Below are 25,447 nucleotides of genomic sequence, written 5' to 3'. Positions count from 1 at the left end.
AAAACCTTGAAAATCCCCATAAAATCAGATTTACAGTGTTATTATTCCCAGTAATGTGCTTTTTCCTTTTACGTTGAACCTAAGGAGAATTTGCTGTATCCAAATAAAATTGATCTACCGCGGGGGTCACCAACACGCGCTCGCGGGCGTTTTCGGAAAATAGATCATCAGCAAACGGACGGTGTGATTTTCGGGCAAAAATGAGATGAATATATTCAAATTCTACACTCTATTCCCTATAGAAATAGATGGAGGTAGCTCCAAATTTGAAAAAAGATGAAGCAATTTGACCGTTAGCCTGTTGAAATCCCGAGTTTTTCAATAAATGCGTGTAAAATTTTGTTTCGACGATGCACATCTTCCGCTCATCGCTTATTTTCACACACTTTGATGGAGATTTGAACTCTTTGGCTGCCGGGAAATGAGGTTGTTTTTGCGGAAAAAGACATCTGTCGAAAAATGCGCATTTTCGTCATGAAACCGAACCTAATCATCGGCATGCGTCTGAGTTTGAGAAAAGGAAATCTTCTTTAGCCTTCATTTCTAATTGTTTGTTATTATTTATGGATGCATTACGCAACCCCAGCCACTACTGTAGCTTCTATTCTATGTGCCTCGCAATGCGGCGCGCACGTTACATGTAAACAGTTTTAAAATGGGCCATTCATTGAAGGCGTGCCTCATAGTACGGAAAATACGGTCACCGAATCGATTAGCGTCTCCTCAAACGGAGATGATTAGCAATAACAGTTAGGGGTAACATGAGCAAATGTGTCATCACAGAAGTGCGTAGCCCTTCACACTCATCAATACGAGAAGCAGCTCTCGTTTTCAAAAAGATAGAAAGAGAAGCGTTTGGAAAATCTCTCACGTAATATCAAACATACTCGCAACCACGCGAACACAAAACCAAAGTCTCTTATGTAGCGGGCAGCGAGTGTCGCCCTCAATTATTCCGAATATCGAGGAGGACGTGAGTAATCGTGTTTGGCTCCGTATCACAATTGATATTTGGTGTCCCGTCGTCCTTTCGCGCGGGAGATATTGAGCGAAAAAGGAAAAAAAAAACAGAAGAGTCCGGCGGAATCCAGCGCGCGAGCCCTCGGAGCGAGCGGGGGCCGAGCGGGGGCCGAGCGCCTTGCTCCGGGGCCCCGCAAGTGTGCCTTTGGATTCCCCGGTCTAATTTGCCCCGTCTGTTCAAGGATCCAGCAGACACACCTCTGGTCAAAAGTTCGCCGACGCGACCTTTAGGCCTCCTCCATATTCCTTTTAAGTACATAGGGGGATGCGTGTTGGTTATGTTAGGGCGCCTTGAAAAATAGAAATGGAAAAGGAAAAAAAAAAATGCCAAGGGCTCCCTGTGGTGCGACTGCCTCACTGAGGAGCTCATACATATATTCAAGTTCCGGAAGGATCGGCTGCAAGAATCATGGAGAGAAGTACGTACTGTCCCGTCTGGTCTCTATAGTTTAAGCCAGGGGTGTCAAGCTCATTTTAGCTCAGGGTCAATTCTCAAGTGGACCAGGCGAGTAAAATAAAGGTATATAAGGTCAAAACAATGAGCGTCACGGACGTGTAGGTTTTGCCTATGCGCGCCGGCCTGGTCCCAATTCTCAGCAAATAGCGGCAGCTATTTGGGAAATAAATTGTAACATTTTAAAAACAAACAAATTTTCCATGATCTTTTTTACGTATTTTACATAGAACACGTTGCGTCTTTTCTGCACTGTAAGGCGCAGCTGGAGGCCTTCAACTTTCGGGCCGGATCCAGCCCGCGAGCCGTACCTTTGACAGCTGCATTCGGAGAAATGCTCACCTCTCTTTCAAGAAAAGGAAAAACATACGTGACTGAATACTGACGGAGACAATAAGACAAAGAAAGAGGGAGATCCCCATGCTGTCAGCGGGAAAATGTGCATCGCTGAGATTTAAAAAAAAAAAAAAGAAATTATGGATAAAGTTTTGGGCCAACTGCAAGCTTCTGACTTATCCGGATTTGAATTCAGTGCAAGAGCGCCAGGCAATATGACTAATTTAGTGGCGCTCGCAGCCAACACTGTGTTCAAAAGGCATCTGTCACTTCTTGAAAAGATATGAGAATGAAGCATATGTAAGCATATTTAGTGGAGTCGCTAGGCTTTGTGCAGACCGCACTCAGCTAGCCCGCCTTCTTTACCCCAAAATTGCATGAAAAGCCTCTGAACTTGTTTTTATGCTTATTGTTGCATTTAAACCTTGCGCACACACTACACCTTGGCTTTTTTTTTTTTTTCAAATTTTGTCAACGCTTTTAACGGCGTGATAACTAAAGTTATTTATGAATATCCTTTTCCTTCAAGCGCTCCGATTGTTCACCGGCATCAGTTCTATCCATACATATGAAGGTTACATTTATAAACACCCACAAAAAAATGGAAAAACGATAAAGTCTGTCTTTTAATCTGTGACATGATGACAATTTAAGACAGCCGTTAACTGGTCTCTACCGCCATCTACTGTCTTGAGGTGAAACACAAGTCAACAAAGAATTTTCTGACATAGTTTGCTCAACGCAATGTTGCAAAAATTGCAGGAAAATCAATGTCAGAAATCCTGTTAAAATGCATCTCAAAATTTGTAATCATAATGGTTTTATACGGTCCAAAATTTGGACAGTGTTTGTTTTTGTACACAAAATCTCGCACGTTCAGCTGCAATCACACGAAAGCGTCAGAATGGTTGCAATTTGAAATTGTATATATTTTAATCATCTGCGGGAAATTACAGCTCCCCTTTTTTTTCCCCCATTAATTCTTTTTATGAAATCAAAAGATTATCAAAAGAATGTCCATAATTTGTACCACAATGCCACAAGGTTTAATTGGAAAAAAAATGCGGCTTGTTTCTTCAATTTCAGGCAAAGGAAAAATGGTTGATCTCAATTTTTGCTTGGTTTAAGGTTCCTCTACAGTTATTAGAGTAAGTCGGAATATTTTAGTCTAATATTATTCTTGTTAGTCAGGATTTTAGTGTCACATTAGCAAAGAAAAAGGTGGAAATTTTATTCTAGTTTTAGTGAATAAAAAAAAGAAAGTTCATAGTAATTTTAGTTAAACTACTGATGATATTTTAGTTGGTGAAAGATTACATTTTTTGTCTAGCATTTTGTTATGCCTCGTTTTAGTCAAAAAAAATTCTGCATATGACATTTTAAAAATGAAGACAGTTTTAGACTAGACTAGCATTGCGTCAAGCATTGTTTTCGTCAACTAAAATTTGCAGAATTTAAGTCACATATGAGTGATGTCCGTGATGATATTACTGACTTTGGCTTAGTAAAAACACGATATTTCATTTGAGTTTTACTTAAAAAAAACCTAATGACGTTTTAATTTTCTTCCTAGTGATGATATTTTTGTTAATTGACGAAAAGTGAAGGCATTTTTAGTCTTGCCGAGCATTATGTCAAGCCTCGTTTTAATCACCGAAAATGAATATATTCTATTTTTTTACCCCCTGCGCATTTAGTCCCATTTTTACTCTATAACAATACAACATTAGCTATTGAATTATTCTCACATGACCAGCAATTTGGTGAAAAAAATGTAATGAACAGATATGTCCTCATATTTTTTGTTGTCAGGCGGACACATGGTATCCTGCGGCATATCGGCCACAGGAAAGCTTGCTTTACAGCCAATAATTCAATTTGTGTTGAAAAAAATGCATACGTTCAGTAGACGTGGCCCTTTTGCCGCGAATGCACGCACGCGCGCTCCCACAGCGGGACCCCGCGCTCTCCTCGTCATCTCAATTCAAACCTCTATTGACTCCCGTTAGTGCAAAGTGAAAACATTCACGGTGCGCCTCACACGCACGCCGCTTGGAGGAAAAAAGGCTTTCGCCGCGCTGACCCTCATGACTAAGCAGTGTCACACTGGGAGGGCGTAAAAAAAAAAAAAAAAAAATACTCTCACAGGCACTTTTTACTTGGAACTAACCTCCAACATTAGAGTTCTAAACCGTGTCTCAGAGGCATTCAGAAACAGTTTGAAACGTGGGATTTTTTTAATGCGCAACACCAACTCAATGTGTTTTATTTGAGGCATTTGAGGAGAAATATGTTTTATAAACCCGATAAGCCCGATAATGCCTGTTTTTGTCTACTTAGACCACAGGTGTTGAACTCCAGTCCTGGAGGGCCGGTATCCTACATGTTTTCAAACCTTTTCCCTCAAAAACACCTGATTCAAATGATTGGGATCATTTTGAAGCTCCTGCGGAGCTTGCTAATGAGCTAATTATTTGAATCAGGTGTGTTGGGGAAAGAAAACCGGAAAACATGCAGGATGCCGGCCCTCGAGGACTGGAGTTCAACATCTATGACTTAGACCATCGGCAGAAATCAGCCGCTATACCCGGTAAAGTGTTAATGGCAAATTTATTTGAATTTCTTATTCGGGCTCACTTGTTTATTTACTGGATGATTTTCTATTCTATTCTATTCCTTTTTTTTTTCTGAAATTTGTGTTTCGATCACTATTACGTTTACACAAATATTGAACATTTTAGTGTCAAAAACCTCCTAGAGAGCCAAAGGCAATGATCTCATGTCATGCTATGTTGCTGTACAGTATCTGAGGGTAGCCACAATATGTCAAGTATTCCCGGCTGTTAAATTTGTTTCTTTCATTTTCCGGCATTCGCACGCAATTTGGAAGGGAAATGAAATGCCATCCTCCATTACTAGCTGTAAATAAAAAGAGCGGAAGAATGATGACTTCCCTCATTGCCCATGTTAATATTACATGCGGTATTTTTATCACATCGCGAGTCCTTAATGTTGAGAAATACGGCCACGTTTTTATTTTGGGAAAACGATCGCCGCGGTTTGTTTTTTGTCGAACGATGGGAGCTCGGGTCAGAGGTCGCGCTTTGAAAGAGCGCGCGGCTTTCTGAACGTGAGCGCACAGGCCGGGGCAAACCATAGAGCTTATATTCCATGATTTCATCCCCCTCTTCCATCTCCTCCTCCTTTCCCAAATGCAGACTAAGCTCCGCTTCTGGCTTTCAAAGCGAGTGAACAGATTAAGCTGAGTTAGGCTTACTTTCCATACATATGATGCCGAGCACTTTGAACCCCCCGACACACAGCGTTTACAGAGGAAAAAATCTCACTTTTTACAGAGAGAGACATATGGAGGGTAGTTTAGTTTATGAATACCGGTACTTACAGTTGTTGTCAAGGAATTGGTCCAAAAAAACTTCCAAATTCCACAATTTTCACATTGGCACAAGCCACAAGTGCATTGTCACTCCACCATTTTGTGGAGTGGGCGTGTACCAACCACAAAGTGGGCAGGTCCTTAAATACCAAGTCACATCAACATTGAAACCTGATTGGCTCAATTCTCGGACTTTTGCTCCGCAAATGCATGTTGCTTTCGATTGAAATATCACTTTGACGGTAAACGCGGAGGTCGGGGCGCAAGGTGTCAGTTTTTCACTGTTGGTATATTTTCTAACCTCATTTCTCTGAAGTCGAACTAGAAATGAACCGCGTATCTCAAGTGCTTCCAAACCTACCGAAGCTCGGGGCAGCGCAGGTGCAGTTCCATCCACCGCTAGGGCTACCGGAAGTGACCTTACGAGGAAGATCCAACGCAAGATACGGCACAATTAGGCCATGTGCTACGCGACGAGAAACTTGTTTGAATAGGAGGAGGAGGAGATTTTGACATGCGGAAGCCGACGAGCCTCAAACATTCCCCAACAGAGGGGCCTAACACACTGTAAGAAATGATTAGCCGTCAAATCACCAATCACACAAAATAGGAATTGAGCTCATCACTCAGTGAAGTGGCTTATGTTTTATATATGTTTTTGTGTGTGTGTAGAATACATGTATACCATAAATTTAATTCAATAAAACTAAAATAAAGTACAGTAGATGTAAAATACATCAAGTAATCATTTATCCAAACGTAAATTTAACGTAAAATAAGCAAGTGTTATTCCATTAATTAAATGAGTGCATGTGCGCAGAATATTTTATCATTTAATAAAAGCAAACTAGAGCAAAGGTATTCAAACATAAAAGTAATATTACAAAATCAAGTGTTATTTCATTCATTAAATTTGATGTAACCATGAGAATAAATTTATTAAATGTATATCGTTAATTTCATTCATTAAAAGCAAAATAAATGTGAAGTGATGCATATCCAACCCAACATTTTCTTTGCCATTTTTTCAGGTTAAATGTTTAAAATGAGAAGTTTATGCATTGATTTAATATTGTTTTCAGTTCACGTGGTCAAAACTCTTTTAGTTGAAATGAGGATTGGCATTTTATTTTGAAGTTTCAGGCACTTTGATTGAAGTAATGGTATTTTTCTCTATCAGACTGCGCTCTGTCAAAACATTTTTACATTGACTTTGTTGGTTTTAAATACAATTTGAGGTATAACTGCAATGTTTAGAACTAATGAACTTATGCATGGTCGCCGTGGTGAGTGGGGGGCGGGTAAGCGCTTCCTGGTTTCTAGGGGGGGCTTTGCAAAAAATAATTGCACTGCTTTAGAAGTAGATATCCGCACTTGATAAATGGATTCAGACAGTCTCAGATTCAAATCTACTCAGCGTGGTATTCTGACTTTTTAATTGACTGGGACGGGGGAAAAAAAATTCTTCAAAATCCTACACCTTCAAAGTGATGTCACCGTTATTAGCAACATGCCTACGCGCGGTAAATTCTCGCAAGTGATTAAAATTGTAAAAAAAAAAAAAAAACGCTGAATAAGTCTCTATCTCTCCTTCTTGAAGTGTTCAAACCCCAAAAGCTCGCCTCTCTCCCAATTTAGCGGCCTGACATGTCCCAGTTTACGCGATCTGTCTCAACTCATCAGAAATGGAGACCAAACTGCAAGATAAGAAACAGGAAATGAAGCTCTTGGAAACATTTATTATGAAATTCTTAAGGTAGAACAGCAGCGTTCAAATAAAGCTTTTCAAAAACAGCAGTTTGCAGTGTGTTCGAAATAATAGGCAGTTTTTGTTTTGTTTTTTTAGTTCTTTGTTCCAGCAATGGAAAAAAAAAAAAAACAAGGATGAAAAAGCAGGGCAAAGAAAACAAAAATGAAGTCCATTATTCTTGAACACAGCACATTGGGCAAGATTACCAGGAGTTCAATTGACATGAAACAGATCATATATACAATCAAGATTTACATTGATGAGGGTTACAGAGTCTTTATGAAGTGATGAGGCCGTGAGGCGCGGCAGTCAATGGCGGTCACATATCGCGTCAAACGACCCCCCCGCCCCCCGCCGCCCCCGCTAGCTTTGGGCATGTTTGTCTGGCGCGGCCATTATCAAAACTATTAGCCCGGACGCAAGCTAGCGAGCCGGCGTCACGCGTAACGACAAGTGACTGACAAAGACGCGCCTCCCCGCGGGCTTGGCGTGCTTTGCCCGTCTTTTACGCCCGGGAAAGGGAAGGGGCCGCTCAACGCCGAGCACTCGCGAAGCATCGCGACGCACTCAGAAAAAAAAAAAGAAAAGTGACCGTGCCGGCCGTCGTTTAACATTGCGAGTAGGCATGGGCCGATGAGCGTTTTTTTTTGGTTTGTTTTTTTCAATTCTAACAACCGGAGCAATTAAACATGGTATACGCATTTTTTCTTACCTTCTCGCCATGCACGGGTGATAAGGAGAAGGCCTGAGGCAGTGGTGTCAAATATACGGCCCGCGGGCGGGTTCTGGCCCGCAGACGGATTTGTTCCGGCCCGTGAGATGATTTTGTCATGTGAAATGTAAAAATGAGCTCAATTTTTTCAATGATTGAAAAACTTGAAACGTATTATGATTATTAGTAATGTGATTGTTTTATGATTAACAGTGATGTTGTGCTTGTAAGATTTTTGGAAGGTATCAAAACAGAATATTACATTTGAAGTTGTTAAATATGTACCATGATTTTATTGATCAGGCCCAAACTAAAATGAGTTTGACAATCCTGGTCTAAACCAATAAATAAAAGCATTGAATTTTGATGATGAAATTATTTTTACAGCCAAAAGACGCTTAGCAATCTCTATGTGCTCATGTTGGATCTTACAAGATGGTTCTTAAAATGCGACCTCAAAAAAGGCAAACGTATCTGCTCATTTTTAACCAAAAACACATTTCTATGCCCATGCTGGCAAAGAAAATTATAACTTTTTTTGTTTTTTTAAACCAGGATTTTCTTTTCAGTGTAGTGCTCCTCACAGTAGACATTCAAGAAAACATGGTGCAGTTCAACTATAATAGGACTAGTGAGACGGTATCACTAGTGCTTGCGGAGTCGACTCAACTAGTCGCCCCTGACGAGAATTCAAAGGCATTTTTTTTTTTACCTTCTTAGCCTACCAGTGAGGGGCACTGTGACTTGCAAAGAACACTTAACAAGACAAGAAGAATGTGAATGTATTATTGTATTCATTTGCACTGAACATGGTAGCCATTTCTTGATGTGCCCAATATCCAATCATTTGTTTCAAAAGAAAATAGACTACGTCCAATGGAAAACAAATAGATGTGTGATTTCAATACCATGTTTTTGCTCAGGGTTATACCACGCAGTCAGTCTCTAAAATCGGTCCATGCCTAAATGCAAGCAACAGCGTTGACCCCGGTAAAAGGGTGGGGGGAGTGGGGGGGCATTCACACAATGACGAAGCATTACAACTTGGAATGTAGAGCATTTTTGTAGACAAGCAAGAAGTCAAGAAACATTTTCTTCCACCCTCTACTCTTATTTTGCTGCAAAGCATTTTGACGGTCTCGCCGCGTTCCAGGAAAACAGCTCGAGCGATCGCATTCGACAAAACGGCCATTGGTGAAGTTGACCGGAGTCAGGACGGTCCCGCAAAAGCCGAAATAACGCTTGTTGTTGTTTTGTGCATGCGGAACATGAATATCCTACGGCGCCTCCCGGGATGATTGATCATCAGTCAATTTTTCGGTGAGAATTTGCAGAGATAGACGATGTTGACTTTGAAGACGAATGGCTTGTCAGCCAAAAGTGGCAGATAAACAAACAAATGATAGACAGAGAAAAATCTCATATGCAAACTCGGACGGACACGCAACCGCGCGCGCGCGCGCCTTGATATATGACAACATTTGTCTGTATCGAAACGGAATCGTTGATATCCTCCCGAGACTCGGCCAATTCATTTGTGTCCACCGTAGTGGACGTTTGTTTTCGGGCCCTCAACGGTCCCTCCCTTCGATAAAACACAGAAACAGTGAAAGTGTCTTTTGGATTGCAAAGTTTGCGTATGTTTACATTACAACAGTTTGGCTTCATATCAACAGGAGCGTTGGCCACGAGTGTCAATTATCCACCCTTAAAAAAAAAAACCTAGTTGATGAGAATTCTTGTCGCTGGCACACAAGCTGAGAATTTTACATGAGGAAAATTCTCGTCCACGGCAACGAAAGAGTTAACTTTGCCGAAACGCCACGGCCGAGTCTGAGGAGGAAACGATGGCAAACTTAACTCATTCAGTGTCAGCCATTTTTAGACCCTCATCTATCCCAAAGTTTGAGATTTTGCCATAAAACCATCAATAATTCTGCGCGCTTGAATCAAAAACACACTTCTATGCCCATGCCGGGGAACACAAACGAGAAAATACGCCTTTGGGACTGAATGAGTTAAGGGTGAGGGTGGAAAATATTATCACAGAAATACAAATGTGTACAAAGAAATTCAGAATAATTCCTGGTAATTTGCCGTCATCTGTGTTCTAAGTCGTCCGCTCCACAAATAAAGATAGAAAAGGAAGAAAAAACAAAGGCAAGCACCTCATTGGCTTCGTAAAAGAAAAGCGCAAGACTCACCATCCGGCGGCTTTACAGACAGCCTTGATTTATTTTGTTGTTGTGCGCAGACAAAAGCGAATCCCCTCAAGGCTCTAATCTACTCCGCTACCGCTAACGTCCAATAGCTTCGGATTGGCCGCCAGCCATTCCATTTAACGGCGTACACGTATCGGACATGACTATATTTTCCAGAATATGCTCCGCGGGAGCAAGCTAACGCACGACCCTCAATCTGAGTGGAAAAGAACATAAAAAAAAAATAACATTGTTCTTTTTTTCTTTGGGGGTGTCGTAGATTTGAATTAGGGAGCGGAATTTTTCATTGTTAAGCGGTATTTCCTCAGTCGATCGGCGCTAACAACTAGCGAATGCGCTTCCGAAAGAAAGCGCACGGAAAAGCTGAAAGCCTGAATGAAAATAAAGACATCGAAGCAAGTGGAATGATATGGAATTATTCAGAACGATAACGAATCATTTGACGTTGAAGGAAGTTGAATGATCTGGATAGGTTCAAGTTGAGGTTGTCATTTTATAATTTTGTGAACGATGTGAAAAAATGGGCAAGTTCAACATTATTCCCAAGGTGTATTGAATATCGTAGATGTTCTTATGTGGATTTTTTGGACTTGACGAAATGACAGTTATTGGTATATGGAAAAAAATGGGCAAGTTGAAAATTCTTCCCAGGGTGAATTGAGTAAGGACAAAATGGAATAATTGGACTCAGTTGAGTAATTATAACGGAGAACTGAATAACGTGGAACATGTAAATCCTAAAGCGGATTCTTTTTCGCAAACAAAATGCCAATTACTGGTATGTGAAAAAAAATGGGAAAATTGCTCATTGTTCCCAAGGTGAATCTATTGGTGAGAAATATTAAATTTGAGGAAAAACGCATTATTTTTTGCAATAAAAATATCGTACCCCAGATGGATAAATCTTCAGGGAATCAGATGAAAATTGTGGAAGGAAATACAGGGAAAAAAAAACAAAAAAATAAAAACGATATGAATGAACCCGGACCGAAGGCCCTCACGCACCGAGACATAAATCTCCGAGAAATTCCGTTGAACGTCGGTCATCCAGCACGTAGACAGAAGAAGCTTTGGCGCGTGTGCAAGGACATGCTGAGCGATGGTCATCAACAACCTTGGCTGCTTTCTTTGTCACTCACTCTGCCAACATCCTTGTCAGAAAAGCCAAGAAGACAGAGCAACAGACATTCCCCTCAGGTGCGGCGTTGTCATAGTCCATTAATCTTGCTAAACTCGCCCGCCTCCGTCAAGCCTCATACGTACCACTAATCCCTTTATTAATGGGGCAAATGAAGCTACGCCAGAAGGACGGCCCCCTCCAAGGTTCCTTCACTACTTTTTTTCGACATTTTTTCAATGGTGTGAAATGTTTTTCCACTCAAGTACCCCCTAACCGGCATTTTTGGATGACAAAAAAAAAATTAAAAGTGACTGCTGCAACACCCGTGTCTGATTGAATAAACTGGAGTGCTCCTTTGTTTTCCATTGTACTGGAAAACCCTCCACAGACAATGCACATACGTAAAAAATTGTCTTTAATAGAACCTTGCCTTCATTTTTCCCCCAATGATCTACTAACCGTAGTACTCCGTATCTCTTTTTGGGCACATACTTTACTTTCTTTTTCAACACGTAACGCACAGTGCGCCAGAGCCTGGTGAGCAGATGCTAACTCTCCCTGAGTACTACCCTCCGTAGTTTTTCATAAAGGGCCAGCCTCAGTCTTTGTTGTCATTCCTGCATGGATCTGCTTACACATGCCGTTATTAAAAGGCATCAAATTATATTTGCTGATTCCCGCGGAAAGCCCCCTACCGGTACTTGAAACCCCCTGATGGACAATGTACGTACACGAATACAGGTAAGAAATATGTTTCATAGAACCATGCCTACCTTTTCCCCCTCAAAGATCTCCTAACTGTATTACGGAGGTTAAAGTACGTATCTCTTTTTGGGCACGAGCTTTATTTTCTTTTTCAACACATAAGACACAGGGCGTGGTGAGCGGCCGTTAACTCCCCCCGAGCACTACCTTCCCTTCCCTCATCCATTCCCCACAGCGCATGTTTTCTTGAAGAGCCAACCTGTGTTGTCATTCCACCGCGGATCCGGACATACGTCCCAACACCTACACGTCTTAAAAAGCATCCCATCACATTTGCCGATGCCTGCAGAAACCCGGTTAAGATTCCAGCTACATCCTGAAGTCTCTTCGGGTACCCCCGCCTATTCCGGTCCAGGGGTTTCCAAACTCGGTCCTCGAGAGCCAGCAGTCTGCATGTTTTTGACGTTTCCTTCATCAACAAATGAAAGAAACCTGGAAAACACGCAGGATACCGGCCCTCAAGGACCAAGTTTCTACATCCCTGCGTGAACGCTTTTTCTGTCCTGCCATCTTCAAACAGCATGGTTTCCTTTTCCAATAACACTTGAGAGTGAAACAACTTTGCGCGGCAAAAGTGGCCCACGGGCCGTACGTTCGACACGCCTGGTTAGGACTATGCGCCCGATACGATTTTTTCCACAATCGTCTTCGGTTTCTGGCACCCCAATACACTTGGAGTACATTGCGTCGTTTCCGTTTTGCAGTCGAGTAATATGACAGCTAATTACGCCGGGAGTTTCGCGGCTAGCCATCAGATACAATGCAATACAAGCTCCTAGCAAAAGCGCTCCGAGGGGAGTCGCTATTAAATGTTCCATTCGCCGGGGTACGATTTGCACATCAGAGTGAACAGTATGCGAAAAGTGAACCGCGGGCCCGTACCGGTAAGCGCGTGCGCGCTTGCTGCCGTGTTCCAAAATAAATAAATACATAAATGAGGATGGGGGATCACCCGCAACCAATAAACGGTCGGTCGAAGCAAGGTGGTCACATCGCGACGACTCCCGCGCAAGGCTGGTAATTGCGCACCCACGTAGCGAGTACTGTCACATTACCATAACAAAGTGAGTGGGGGAAAAATGGAGCCATTTCACAGGCGCGGGCCTCTCACATAATAGACGGCCTTATTTCCACATCCGGCATGGAAATGATCCAAAGGTGAAGACTGTTGGAAAATTGTAAAATGTTCACTCTCCAATAGGTGTACGCACATTGACAAATTAAAGCGAGGATCGTAATCAGGTTAGCGCGATGCCTAATGCACCGCCTCGCTGACTGCTTATAAGCTGGGTATAGCGCGTGAAATCATATTAACGCGTCCCGGACACCAGCCTTGGGACGCAACGGAGAGTCGCGCGCTTGATGCATAGCCAACGGGCACGTGTAACGTTAGTCAAGCAAACTTGTTTCCTGGCCTTTAGATGAGATCAGATTCCAGGTTCTCGTCAGTATGTGGTACAGGTAGCGCTGAGTGAAATGTGCAGTCGTAAAAGCGAGTAAGTGATGCTGAAACGGCGGCGATATTATGCTTGTTTCCTTAGAAGCTGGTGAAAGTGGGACAGCGTTTTTATGCTTTTTTACACACTGTTGTTTCCGCCTATGTTGGTCCCCGGAGGATAAATAATAAGTGAAAAAAACAAAGCGCGCACACACACACACAAAAAAAAAAAAAGGATCGTGTCTCTCAAAAGCCGCACTGAACCACGATGCCGCTCAAAATGTCCCCCAGTTCTGCAATGCGATCTATCGCGGGTCAAACCGACCCATTTGAAAGTTAAAGTAAAGGTCGAATGTCGTTTTTAAGTCCAAAACCTTCTTTTGGCTCATGTACAATAAACATATATATTTAAAATGGTGTTTATATGCATTTTTTTTTTTTATTCTTTTTTCAATTTTGCGGGGATAACTAAGCAAAAACTCGGGTCGAAATGACCCAATAATATTGCTCTTCCTGGGAGGAGTCACACGAGTTTCTAGTTAGTTAGTTAGTTAGTCAAGAGAGTTTTTGACCTTTTTGAATAAAGACACACAATTCCGGGTCAAAATGACCCGAGAATATTATTGCTATTTCTGCAAAAAGCAACCACAGTTGCTGGTTAGTTAGTTAGTTAGTTAGTATCACACACCAAAAGGTTTCTGAAACTTTGGTATAATTACTAATGACCCTGGGTGAAATTGACTCAGGAGGTGGGGGTGATCGCAAGATATGTGAGTTAGAAATACACCCCCAAAAAGATTCTGAAGCATTCGGATAAACACACACAACTCCGGGTCAAAATGACCCATGGATATTTTTGCTGTTTATGAGAAACGAACATAAATCATTTGTTTTAATCAAAAATATTGGATTTGGATTTGACATATGTCTGACAATTTTGGATGATTAAAATACAATGGCGTCCCCGGGTCATTTTGACCCGGGTCACATTGCTCTTCCTTGCAATCAAAGGTAAGAAGAGGGTTAAGGAAGAGGCCCATAACACCAATGGATTTTTCACGCTTTGCTGCATCTGGCTCTCGACCTTTCTTCTCCCTCCGTCGACGTGTTAATCAATTTGCTTTCAATTTTCTTATTTATTGATTGATGCTGATGCTGCATAGAAGTGACTCCTGAGAGACGAAAGAGAATGGCTTTTCAATCCGGGAGGAGGAAAACAAAAAAAAAAAAAATCAATTGAGAAGCTATTCCCCAAAGCTTTGGCCATGTCTTTGCTTTAAACATCCTTGTTCGCTTACTTGCTTATTTCACGTCAACATCAAACAAGGGGAGGTGATTGATGATGTTAGTTACTCATGAGGAAACGACGTAAAGATTCAATTCCCCGATCGCGCAATTTGACACGATGGCCGCTTTATATCGCAGTTTAAGGCCACGGCGACATTTTACTTTCCGGACTAAGGAAAATGACTGCTTGTCTCTGGAAATTAATTACACAGGGCAGGCATTCAAAAAAAAAAAAAAAGATTCAAGATGGCCGTTGAAAAGATACTCTTCATCCCAGGGCGGTCTAAACATTTGACCACAATCAATAACTGCCATTTAGCCTCAAATATAAATACCTCGGTGAGAGGACACGAAGGAAAACAAATTATATTCCACTTTTTCAAAATAGCGTAAAGGGATAGTCACCTTGATTAGTCATTTTCAGCAGTAAAAGGCTTTTACTTTCTCTACAATTGATTGGGTGACTAAAAGATGGTTGTGAATGCCGCGTGACCGACAGGTGAGCCTCGATTGGTCGTCCTCCGACCTTAAGCGCAGGTGATGTCATTTTCAGAAGAAAGTAAGTGATCAATTTTGCTTTCTAAATTAATGGTAAAAAAATACATTCATTTTCAAACAAAACAAGACCAGATCCATCACAAGAGAAATTGAAAAATCACAAAGAAGAAGCCATAATCATGTATTTGGGAAGCGCTGTGCGCTAATGGTACTAATATGGTACTAAAATTGCAAAAATAGCAAAAGTCACAACGCCGCTTGTTTAAACAATGATGAAATTGAAATTGGAATATTTATTTTGTATCATGACTTTTGAAGACATTTGCATTACGGGGGCCCGGGCTAAGCCAATCAATGAAGTCATCGAAAGGCTCGCAAATGTCAAAAGTTGGCCGCTGGTGCCACCTGGTGGTTTTGGGTTGTCAACACAAAAATTTCTATTGCGCCCAATTTGCGAGTTGCCGTTGACAGGACGAATGCAAAAATTGGGGGAAATGCATGATAAAACATCAGGTTTTCAATCGGTCCGAAATTGGCAATATTTCCAGTTTTGAATGGCTGTAAATGAGCCCGACATGGGCAAAATTTGACACCTACAGGGTGTACCTCCCGTTTGCCACCATTTAGAACGTCGCCATGTTTCCACCATCTACGCGGCGTTTTAGCCTTTTAGTCTTTTTTGCATGCTTTTCCTTTGATATCGCGCATCAAAAACATGGAAAAGCAAAATTGGGTCGACTGTGGTTAAAAGCGTCTTATAGAGAAGATATGGTAAAAGCACGTAGAAAGACAATCCCTCAAATCGCCGGCACGATTGGAGAAGAGCTCAGCTGAAGGCTCTTGCTTTATTAGCTCCATAAGTGGCACAACATAAAATATAGCGCACTGTGTTTTTATGCTCCTTTTGCTCATGTATCACAATTATCGATCCCAATAAGTCCTTCACAAAGCGCAGGATGACTGAAAGAATCAATGAAGATGTGCTTACTGTATGGTGTCATATTTCATGCGCTCTGCTGGTTGTCACACCCCACAAGCGCCCGTGTCATCACCTTGTCTCACCCCCCCCCACACACACGCACACGCCTCCCTCTCACACTAACCGCCGTCTGGCAAAGCACGGCGAACCCCGACGCCTTTTTCCACCGCGATCCCTCACGAAAAAAGAGAGGAAATGTGAAATACTAGTCGAGGAAAAATCCTGGCGCAGCGTCACCCCGGTAATTCCTCTTCCTCTGCCTGGCTAGACCTTATCGCTCTCATCTCCACCTGCCGTGATCAATCCTCCCCGTGCAGCCTCAGCACGGTTAGGAGCGAGTATTTCACTGAGAACGCCAACAAAGATTTGCGTCCTTTCTCGCGTGGACCGACCACCGAAGGCCGCACCGCCACCTACGGGTTCAGTACCGCCGCCGGCAATGACTCCCTCGCTTCCGCCCCGCCCCCCGCCTCTTATTTGTCCATGTGTGTTGTATTAGATTATTACTGTTTGTTGTGTACCGGGGCTTTATTAGCAGAAAAATTAATAAGGCTTTGATAGCGGAAAAAAGAAAAAGCCGCGCGGATTATGTGGAAATTGGAGGCTCATTATTGGCTAATCCTTTTTGAATTGGATGTGTATCAAGTCCCAGACAAGCCTCGCTCACTTTGTTAGTGTCTTTTGGAGGGGAAGGATCGCGTTCAGGCTTTGAGGATGCGGCGAAGGCGCGCGCGCGCCCACGTTTTGACGTTGCCCACCATTCTTTGTTACTTGTTGTCATTGGGCGCAGGAGGGGGCGGGCGGGCATCCATTACAAGTGTCGGTTGGCCTCGTTTCAAGGTGGCGTACTCCTGGCGGCAGCTGACCGGTATTAGCCGTTACAACATCGCAAAATGGAAAATTGGCAATCATTTGACCAGATTTTAAAAAAAACCTTGTTTCCATTAGTACTGGTGGTATCTTTACTTGGTACTGGTGCATACTCGAAAAAAAGGGGGATCGGAAATCCCTAAATCGGCGGTGTCAAACATAAGGCCCGTGGATAAGTTTAATCCGGCCAGCCATTTTGTAATGTAAAGTATAACAATGAACGTAAGAGAAAATTGCCAATAATTCAAAGAAGAAAAAGAAAAAATGGGGCTCTAATGTACTGGTGCTATCTCTACTTGGTACCGGAGAATACTCAAGAATAAGCGGTGTCGAAAATCTCTGAATAATTAAAATAGTTGATAGTTGCAGGCAAAATCTAAAGTCATCGGCACTAGTATTCGTGATAGCAGCCGACTGCTATCAGCACTTTTACAATCACAAACCCGGAAAAAAAATACAGCCAATAGAAAATTGCCAATAATTTCATGAAATTCAAAAAACTTGCTATGATGGAAGAGGAAAAAAAAGGTTTTTCTTCGTTTATGGAAAAAGTACTAGTGGTATCGGTACTTGGTATCGGCGACTACTCAACAAAAAAGTAGTATAGAAAACAATTGATAATTGACTGATTTAAAGTGTTTTCTAGGAAAACTTTACATCATCCTTAGACCCTGTCTATTTACTTGTATCCACTGCAGTGAACATGTGTTTTTGCTCTATATATTAGGAGCTAGCCTACGAACTACTACTACCCCAAAGACGTATTTTTACGTAATTTTTTAAGAGTCCATTACTAAAGTAAGTAATTCTAACTGAAGTACATAGAGTAACTGATTTATTTTCAAAAATATTCCATACCAGACCCTTCTTAAGTTAAAAACCTGTAAAAAATGGAAAAAATATCAATCAGTGCATAAGACTGAATGTCTGGACTCTTGAAAATGAAAAAATCCATCTTTGGGATTGAATGAGCTAACATATGAATTGGTCAAATGAGGCTATAGTAAAGTGTAAATATTTCATTAAAATGATATTTGTCTCAAAAGCAGCGGTAGTATCAGAAGCCGGTATCGGTATAAGCGGCTTATCAAGCGTAGAGTACCCGCACTGATCTCGGCGCGAAAAAGAGCGTTGGGGAAGAACCCCACTCGCAGGTATTGAAAAAGCCGCACGGCCTGGTGTGATCTCGCGGCACGCAGCGGAAGACGGAAACAAACAAAAAAACACAAACGCGCTCAAGAGATTTATGAGAAGTGAGACCTCTTTCTATGTTTTCGCGGATGCGCGTACCTGTTGTCAGGTTCGAGTAGATAGGCAAGAAAAAAATGTTTCTTTCACAAAGAACAGTGGCTCACAAGAGAGAAATGTACAATATAATTTTTTTTTTGGAACCAATAATCTACGGCGGGTGCAAAGTACATGAAATAAGGCAGCCACTCACCCACGTTCATCTCGGAACCATTACAAGCTTTCGCGACACAACCGCGAGTCTTTGAGCGAGACCCCGAAGGACGCGACGGAAGAGTCCATCGAATCGTTTTACGGTTAACTCGGACGGTTGGCAAAACCGGCGCGCTTCCTGGACTCCGCCGCGGCACGGGTTAGCTAAGCGCGAGCCGCAAACGTGACCTTCAGCACTGCGGAACGGGGCAGTTATAGGCAGTACTTATAGACCAGTAAAAGTGATCCTTTACCTGCTGTCTGGTGTGCACGGGCGCCTTGGTCTTGAATCCTCCCTGGGAGCTGCACTCGGAAGCGCTGAAGTGGTCCGAGCTGGTGGAGGACCTCTTGGACATGGTGTCGCAGCCTCCCACGAAGGTGTTATCCAGCGGCAGCTCCTGAATCACGTGATGCTTCTTGACCGAGACCGGCGTGTCGGCCTTGAGGTGGAAGGCCGATTGCGGGGAGGCCGATTTGTAGTGGCGGGCCAGGTCGGGGCTGCCGGGTTTGAAGGTGGTGGTGGGCGCGGCGTTCCAATCGAAACGTCCCATCCCTTGCTCCTCCAGTTCGGCGGGCAGACTGATGGTCCCGTTGATGGGCTCGTGGGCGGGATCGTCGGCTTTGTTTCCCTCGATGGTGACAAAGTTGAGCAGGGAGCTCTTGGGGGATTTCCTTTTCTTGCGCTTCTTCTTCTTGTTCTGCTTGTTCTCCGCGTTGGGCGACATCCACTCCGTCCCCTGTTTTTTCCTCTGCGCGGCTTTGAACCTGGACGTGTGGCGGCAGCGCAGCAGGACGGTGACAAAGATGACCACGATCACCACCAGGGCGCCGGTCACGAAGGCTATCATGATGGTCAGGTAGTCGCCGCTCTGATAGGTTTCGCCGCTCTCGCTGACGGCGCGCTCGATCGGGGTCTCCATCCGACGGCGGATGAGGTCGGCGACGAGGCTGTAGTTGCCCACGGTGTCGTTGACGTACAGGAATACCAGCACCAGGGTGTGAAGGGACTTGGGGTATCCCAGGTCGCTGATGTTGACCACCAACCTGTGTAATCCCACATCGCCGGCCGCCGGCTTCTCCTCCAGGGTGATGTTCCCGGTGACCGGGTCGATCCTGAACAGGCCCTTGTTGTTGCCGTGCACGATGGTGTACTTCAGCTCGGCGTTCATGCCCGTGTCGCCGTCCACCGCAAAAACCTCGGCGACCACGGACCCCGGGATGGAGGAGAGCGGGACCAGCTTGAAGGACGTGTTGGAGGGCGGGTAGATGACCACCGGGGTGTTGTCGTTCACGTCGATGACGTTGATGGTCACCTTGGCGGCCGAGGAGCAGGGAGGCCGGCCGCCGTCCAGCGCCCTCACGTCGAACGTGTACGAACTCTGCTGCTCCCTGTCAAAAGACACGTTGGACTTGATCACGCCCGAGAAGGGATCCAGGATGAAGTTTTCGTTGTCGTTGGGGATGGAGAGGGAAACGGCGGCGTTCTCCCCGGCGTCGGAATCCGTCACCGTTATCACCCCGACCGTGCTGTATTTCGGGAGGTTCTCCGAGACGAAGAACTGGAAGTGGTTGTGGGTGAACTTGGGGTTGTTGTCGTTTTCGTCCAGCACGGTTACGATGACGGCCGCCTGCGTCTGCAGCGGCGGCGTGCCGTTATCCCTGGCCGTTATCGTGAACAGGAACTTGTCCTGATCCTCGCGGTCGAAAACCCTGGACGCGGTCAGCACCCCCGTTTTGCGGTCCAGGTCGAAGAAGGAGGCGTTGGGCCCGAGCTGGTAGACGATCTCGGCGTTTTTGCCGCTGTCCTCATCCGTGGCGCTGAGAGTGGTGAGGAACAGGTCCCGTTTGTTGTTCTCCATGACGGCCAGTTCGATGACGGGCTGGGTGAAGACGGGCGGGTTGTCGTTCTCGTCCTCCAGCCGCACCCTCACCAGGGCGGTCTGATTCAAGCTGGGCTTTCCCGAATCGGAAGCCACGATCTTGAAGTTGTATTCCTTGGTCCCTTCGTAGTCCAGCAGGGCCGACGTCTCCAGCAGATACTGGTTGTCGTACACGGCTTTCAGGTGGAAGGGCGCGTCCTTCTCGATGAAGCAGATGACCTTGCCGTTGATGTCGGTGTCTTTGTCCGACACCGTGATGAGGGCTATCTTGGTATTGATGGGATCCTTTTCGGAGAGGAAAACCGTGCCGTTGATGGGACTGATAATATATCTCAGGTCTATATTGGGGGGATTGTCGTTCACGTCGGTCACGTTTATGGAAACGGCGGCCCTGGCCGGGCTCGGGCTGCCGTCGCTGGCCACCACGGAGAGCTTGTGCATGGCGGTTTCCTCCCTGTCCAGGGGCCTCTGCACAGTGATTAGGCCCGACGTGGAGTTGAGCGCAAACAGCCTCTTGGTGGCGGGGGACACCTGGGCCCCGAACACGTATCGAATCTCCGCATTGGCCCCCACGTCCGCGTCCGTGGCCTGAAGCTGCACGACGGATGTGCCCAGGGGAGAATTCTCCGGGATGTGCACCTCCACCTGACTCTCCTTGAAGACGGGCCTGTTATCGTTGACGTCCGTCACGGTAACTTGGAGGATGGCGGTGCTGGATTTCTGCGGGCTGCCGCCGTCCTCCACTTTGATCTTCATCACGTACGTGTCCTTCTGCTCCCTGTCCAGATTCTGCTGCACGATGAGCTGGGGCCACTTCTCCCCCTCGGGCGTTTCCACGATGTCTAAGCCGAAGGCGCTCTGCCCGTTGATCAGCTCGTATTTGTGCACGCTGTTCGGACCCGTGTCCGGGTCGGTGGCCGAAGGGATGGCGAAGCGGCTGTTGATGAGCGTGTTCTCCGGGATGGAGATGTTGATCACGGGGGACGGGAACATGGGCGCGTTGTCGTTGGTGTCCCTGACGACGATCTTGATTTTGATCAGCCTGAAGTAATCGTTGGGCAGGACGACCACTTCGATTTCGAAGGAGCACTCGCCGTCCTCGAAGGAGGGACCGGGGCAGAGCTTCTCCCGATCTATTCGGTTCGATGTGGTGAATATCTCGCCGGTGGAGCTCAAAACGCGGACCAGAGGGTTATCCCCCGCTTTGGAGACCAAGCGGTACACCAGATTAGCGCTTGCTCCCGTGGCGGCGTTGGTGTGGGAGATGTTAAGGTCCCTGGGTATATTTCCGATGAGGACGTTTTCTTGAAGCTCCTCCCTGATGGGGTAGATGAGTTCCTGTGCTATCGACGGATCCAACCAGATGCAGGCTAGCAAAGCGGCCAACAGGTAATAGTCTTTTAGATCCATGACAGAGGAAGCGAGGCGAACCTTTCTTTCAACGAACGGCTTCTGGCTGATGACGGGAATCGGCCCACCCTAAAAATACATAAAGGGAATGCTTTCAGTCAAAACGTTGGAAGGCAAAGCCGTCGCATCGAAAATGACGCGCGCTCGCTCTGCCGCCGACCAATTTACGGCTATATTTGAATATAATAGACCTTGTTCAGGAACCACTTTCGGGAACCTTTTTCAACCGCAGACGTTCGATCCCAGGCACGTATTTAGATTTATTCCGATTTTTCTTTAGGTTTTTGCTGAAGGAGAGTCTAAAATCGTCTTGTACTCAAGGACTTTACTCATCAATTACTTTAAGCAATTACTACAATTTCTAACTGAAGCCATTGGAGAAGCTAATTGCCCGAACGATTCGATTACTTTAGTACTTAATTACCTAAAGTGATCAATAAATTCATTTGGTGCCGGACGTTTTTTGGACTACGTCTTTGGGATTGAATGAGTTAATCAGTTCCACCATTTCGATGAGAACATGACGTACAATTTGTTTTTTCAACATTCCATAGAATATTTGCACATATTTAACCGGCATGAGTCTGCAATATAACTGAATGTGGGGCATATCGTAATCATTTCAATGACCTTGTTGAAAATCAATCACTCTTTGCCACCCGCACTCACACTTTAGATCAACAAATTGAAAAAACATTGAAGAATAACCTTCATGAATAAATGCCCGCTGTGCTTTATCTGCCAACCTGTTTGAGGGAACAATCAACTTAACACACTGCTTCAGCCATTTAGAACGCCATTTGGGTGTCTTCCTCTCACTGGGTGACTTCTCTCTTTTTTTTTGAAACACCGTGTGACCATCGCACCCTTGGATTAGCTTTACACACAAATTGCTCAAATTGAAGACCTTAAGTCGTGTGTAGGCAAGAGAATGGCGACACATGCAATCCTGGGAATGTTTTATATTCTCATGGGGAAACTGAAATCTAAAGGTGTGCGTGCCCCCCTGCAGCACTCGAGAAAATTTGGAGTATCCAAGGTCTCCAAACTACGGTCCGGGGGCCGTTTGCGACCCGGTTTCCACATTTTCCCGGCCCGCAAGATTAAACAAATCAGCACGTTTGGACATGGCCTGTAATGCTATTTAAAAAAAAAAAAAAAAAGATGACTTTTATTGGGGATAGTACAGGGCACTGTGTGTGAAATTAAATCCTTGTTATCCTTATAACAAAAGGCCTTGGTCTAGTTTTTTTTTTTTTTTTTTCCCATGTAATCTATAGGCAATACGTAACTGCTTGCTTGCTTAACTGAATTTTTTTGTCTAAAAAGATAAAGTAAATGAAGTGGCCCTTACGTCTTTCTTATTTCCTGTATAGAGCCCTCTGGGGAAAAACTTTGGACATCCTTGCCATAGCCCTTTCATGATTTTCTCATGTTGGCATCGGTAATGAGGTCCGCAAAACACCCCCCTCCCTACTCCACAGGCTCAAAAAAAAAAAATGGAAAATTGAGTTGCACTAGCCTCAGTTATTTCCTCCTCAATTTAACTTCACTAATGGAAAGGTTTTAAGCGTCTGACCTGCGGCTGTTGTGGTGATCAGCGTCTCATCTTCCAGCAGCCAGGTGGTCAGTGGTTTGCGGTGCCTTCCATTAAAACGTCTCCCAAAATCAATGCTCGGCTTCCGTGGAAAAAAAAAAGAACCAAAAAAAAAAAAAAAAGCTCCGGCGAGATGAAGGCAAGACGAAGCACTCTATTCCCTCATGTTTCAAGTCCGAGGAGCTTCATTATCACTCAGCCCTGGCATGAAGCCATGGGTTGAAAAGAGGTCACGAAGGCAAATTAAAAAATAAAAAAAATGTAGCAAATGTCCGCTTTTGTCCCCCTTCGGTTGCAAAATTGCAAAAAACAGATGCGTTCAATGTCACAGCAATGCGCAACGTTTACGCGCCTCTCATCCTCGCATCCTTGCGCGCTCACTCGCCGGGCTGCAAATCTTGCTCCAACTCTCGCTCTCTCTCTCTTCCGCCGAGCACACAGGAGGGGCGGGCAAGTCCACGGACGCCCACTCGCCCCTCGGAACCACCTCCATTGGTCAAAGCGACTCCATCGCTCGGCGTCACCCCAACCAGATTGGCCGGCTCAAACGTCACATATTGCGGATCCGAGCGAGGGCTGCGCGCGGTGGGATGCTCCGCGAAGATGCTGCAGGCTGCGGAGACATTTCTCCATACCCCCCCCCCCCCCCCCCCCCCCCCAAAAAAAAAAAAGCGAGAGCGGGGTGATAATGATGACGATAAAGGCGCTGTTGAGAATATGTGATTGTTCGCTCACTGTATTCTCTGGCTAAGGCGCATAAAAGTCACAAAAAAAGCCAACCTGTTAGGCTGTCGTCGGGGAGCAAACTCAAATTGGGATGCAGTCTGAACGACTTTCCCCCCCCAAAATGCGTTTTCCGTATATGACTTGCCTAAGCATGAAAGCGACAAGTGAGTCACGATTAATTAAAGTCAAGAAGGGGAAGCTGTCGTCTAAGCATGTTTACACGGGCTGCATATTTGCCTCGTGTCCTCTGCACTTGGCAGCCTGCAGCCACTCATCAGCAATGTCTCCAAGTAATAACCTTGACAGTCGTCCCCACTCATCAAAGTCCCACTCTGGAAGGCAGTGCACTTTTAGAATACGTCGACTTTTTTTTATTCTCATTTAAAAGTTCATCGCCTCGTTTTATTTTTTAACTTTGGGATTGCACGCAAAATGCGATCTCATTTGGTGCGTTGAGGAACGATAAGGAACGTCAAAAACACGGAAAAAAACTGCAAAAAAAAAACAACATATATATCAGAACCAATCTCCAATAATGACAATCAATTCGATTGCAGCGTCAAATTCATCCCGAGCTCTCTGTTAGAAAGCAACGGCAGCAGCGGGCTACCGCGGTAAACAGTGCCACCTAGCGGCCTGTTTTCCCACTCTATTTGGACGGCGCAGCCAGCCAGCCAGCCAGCCAGCCAGCCAGCCGCCTTAGCCCTCCTCCGAGCAGCACGTTTCAAAGCGAGGCGATGCATAATCTTAGAATGGACGCCGCAGCCCAACTCCGACACATGAAAGCCTTTGTGTTAGGTTACAAGTTGCCTGCTGAGAAAGCACTCAGAGCCCAGCCGGCGGTTGATCAGGGCAACGCACCTGATGGCGGGACCCTTTTTAAACGCCCGGAGATCCATCAGTGCTCTTTTGCAGTCGGGAAGCAGCGGAGGTGAATTGTCACTTTTGTTTCCCGTCTGGCGCCGTGTCATGCGCAGGTGAAAGAAAGTGAGTTGTGTCAGGGAGCTTCACGCCAAGTGTGCCCGCGCGTGTTAGAGGGTGCAATTTCCTTCCCTTGATGACTTGTGACAGCGGAACTGTAACGTGATGTATATTGCGGGCAATCGGCACGCAGACATGTAGGTGCAGCGGCTCAAGTATCAAGTATGCGTATTACGTGATGATCGGAGCTGAGGGGGGGTCGACCACGTCGGGTATGTCCAGTTTAATAAACATACCGGAACCGTGTTCGCCCCGTCGTTTCGCAAACAAACAAAAAAAATTCTTCGAGACCGGAGGCTGCGAAAAACTCTTGGAAAGGGCTCAAATTGGGTAAAAATTGAAGACACCTTGCAAATTTGGTATTTTAGCTAGAAACCCGAAGGCATAGCTCGCATTTTGCGGGCCGCGTGAAATTATGCACCAGTAGGAGAAGCAGAAAAGTAGTAGGTGAGGTAAAAGGGGAACAAGTAGAAAAAGAAATAGAAAAATGAGAAGTAGAAGAAGTACAAAAAGAAATAAAAGCAGAAGCAGTAGACGTAGAAGAAGTAGGAGGAGAAGATTACCTGAG

General features: G+C 44.8%; 1 protein-coding gene across 3 annotated transcripts in view; it reads right to left on the bottom strand.

The window, feature by feature from the left end:
• Positions 1 to 23,292, bottom strand: part of pcdh9 (protocadherin 9) — a 167,461-nt gene extending 144,169 nt beyond the window's left edge. For all 3 annotated transcript variants that reach the window (XM_088413321.1, XM_088413323.1, XM_088413322.1), the window contains exons 1-2: positions 23,155 to 23,292; positions 18,540 to 21,644 (exon numbers count right to left, since the gene is read on the bottom strand). In XM_088413321.1, coding sequence (XP_088269447.1) covers positions 18,540 to 21,575 — 3,036 coding nt within the window. In that variant the 5' untranslated portion in view covers positions 21,576 to 21,644; positions 23,155 to 23,292. The remainder of the gene's footprint in view (positions 1 to 18,539; positions 21,645 to 23,154) is intronic.
• Positions 23,293 to 25,447: the final 2,155 nt, after the last annotated feature.

This window comes from Hippichthys cyanospilos, chromosome 4, assembly GCF_059441005.1.
Source record: "Hippichthys cyanospilos isolate Australia breed blue-spotted pipefish chromosome 4, RoL_Hcya_1.0, whole genome shotgun sequence".
NCBI classification, from domain to species: Eukaryota; Metazoa; Chordata; class Actinopteri; order Syngnathiformes; family Syngnathidae; genus Hippichthys; species Hippichthys cyanospilos.
The sequence above is the reverse complement of the archived record's forward strand: the minus strand, read 5'-3'. Positions and strand labels throughout refer to the sequence as shown.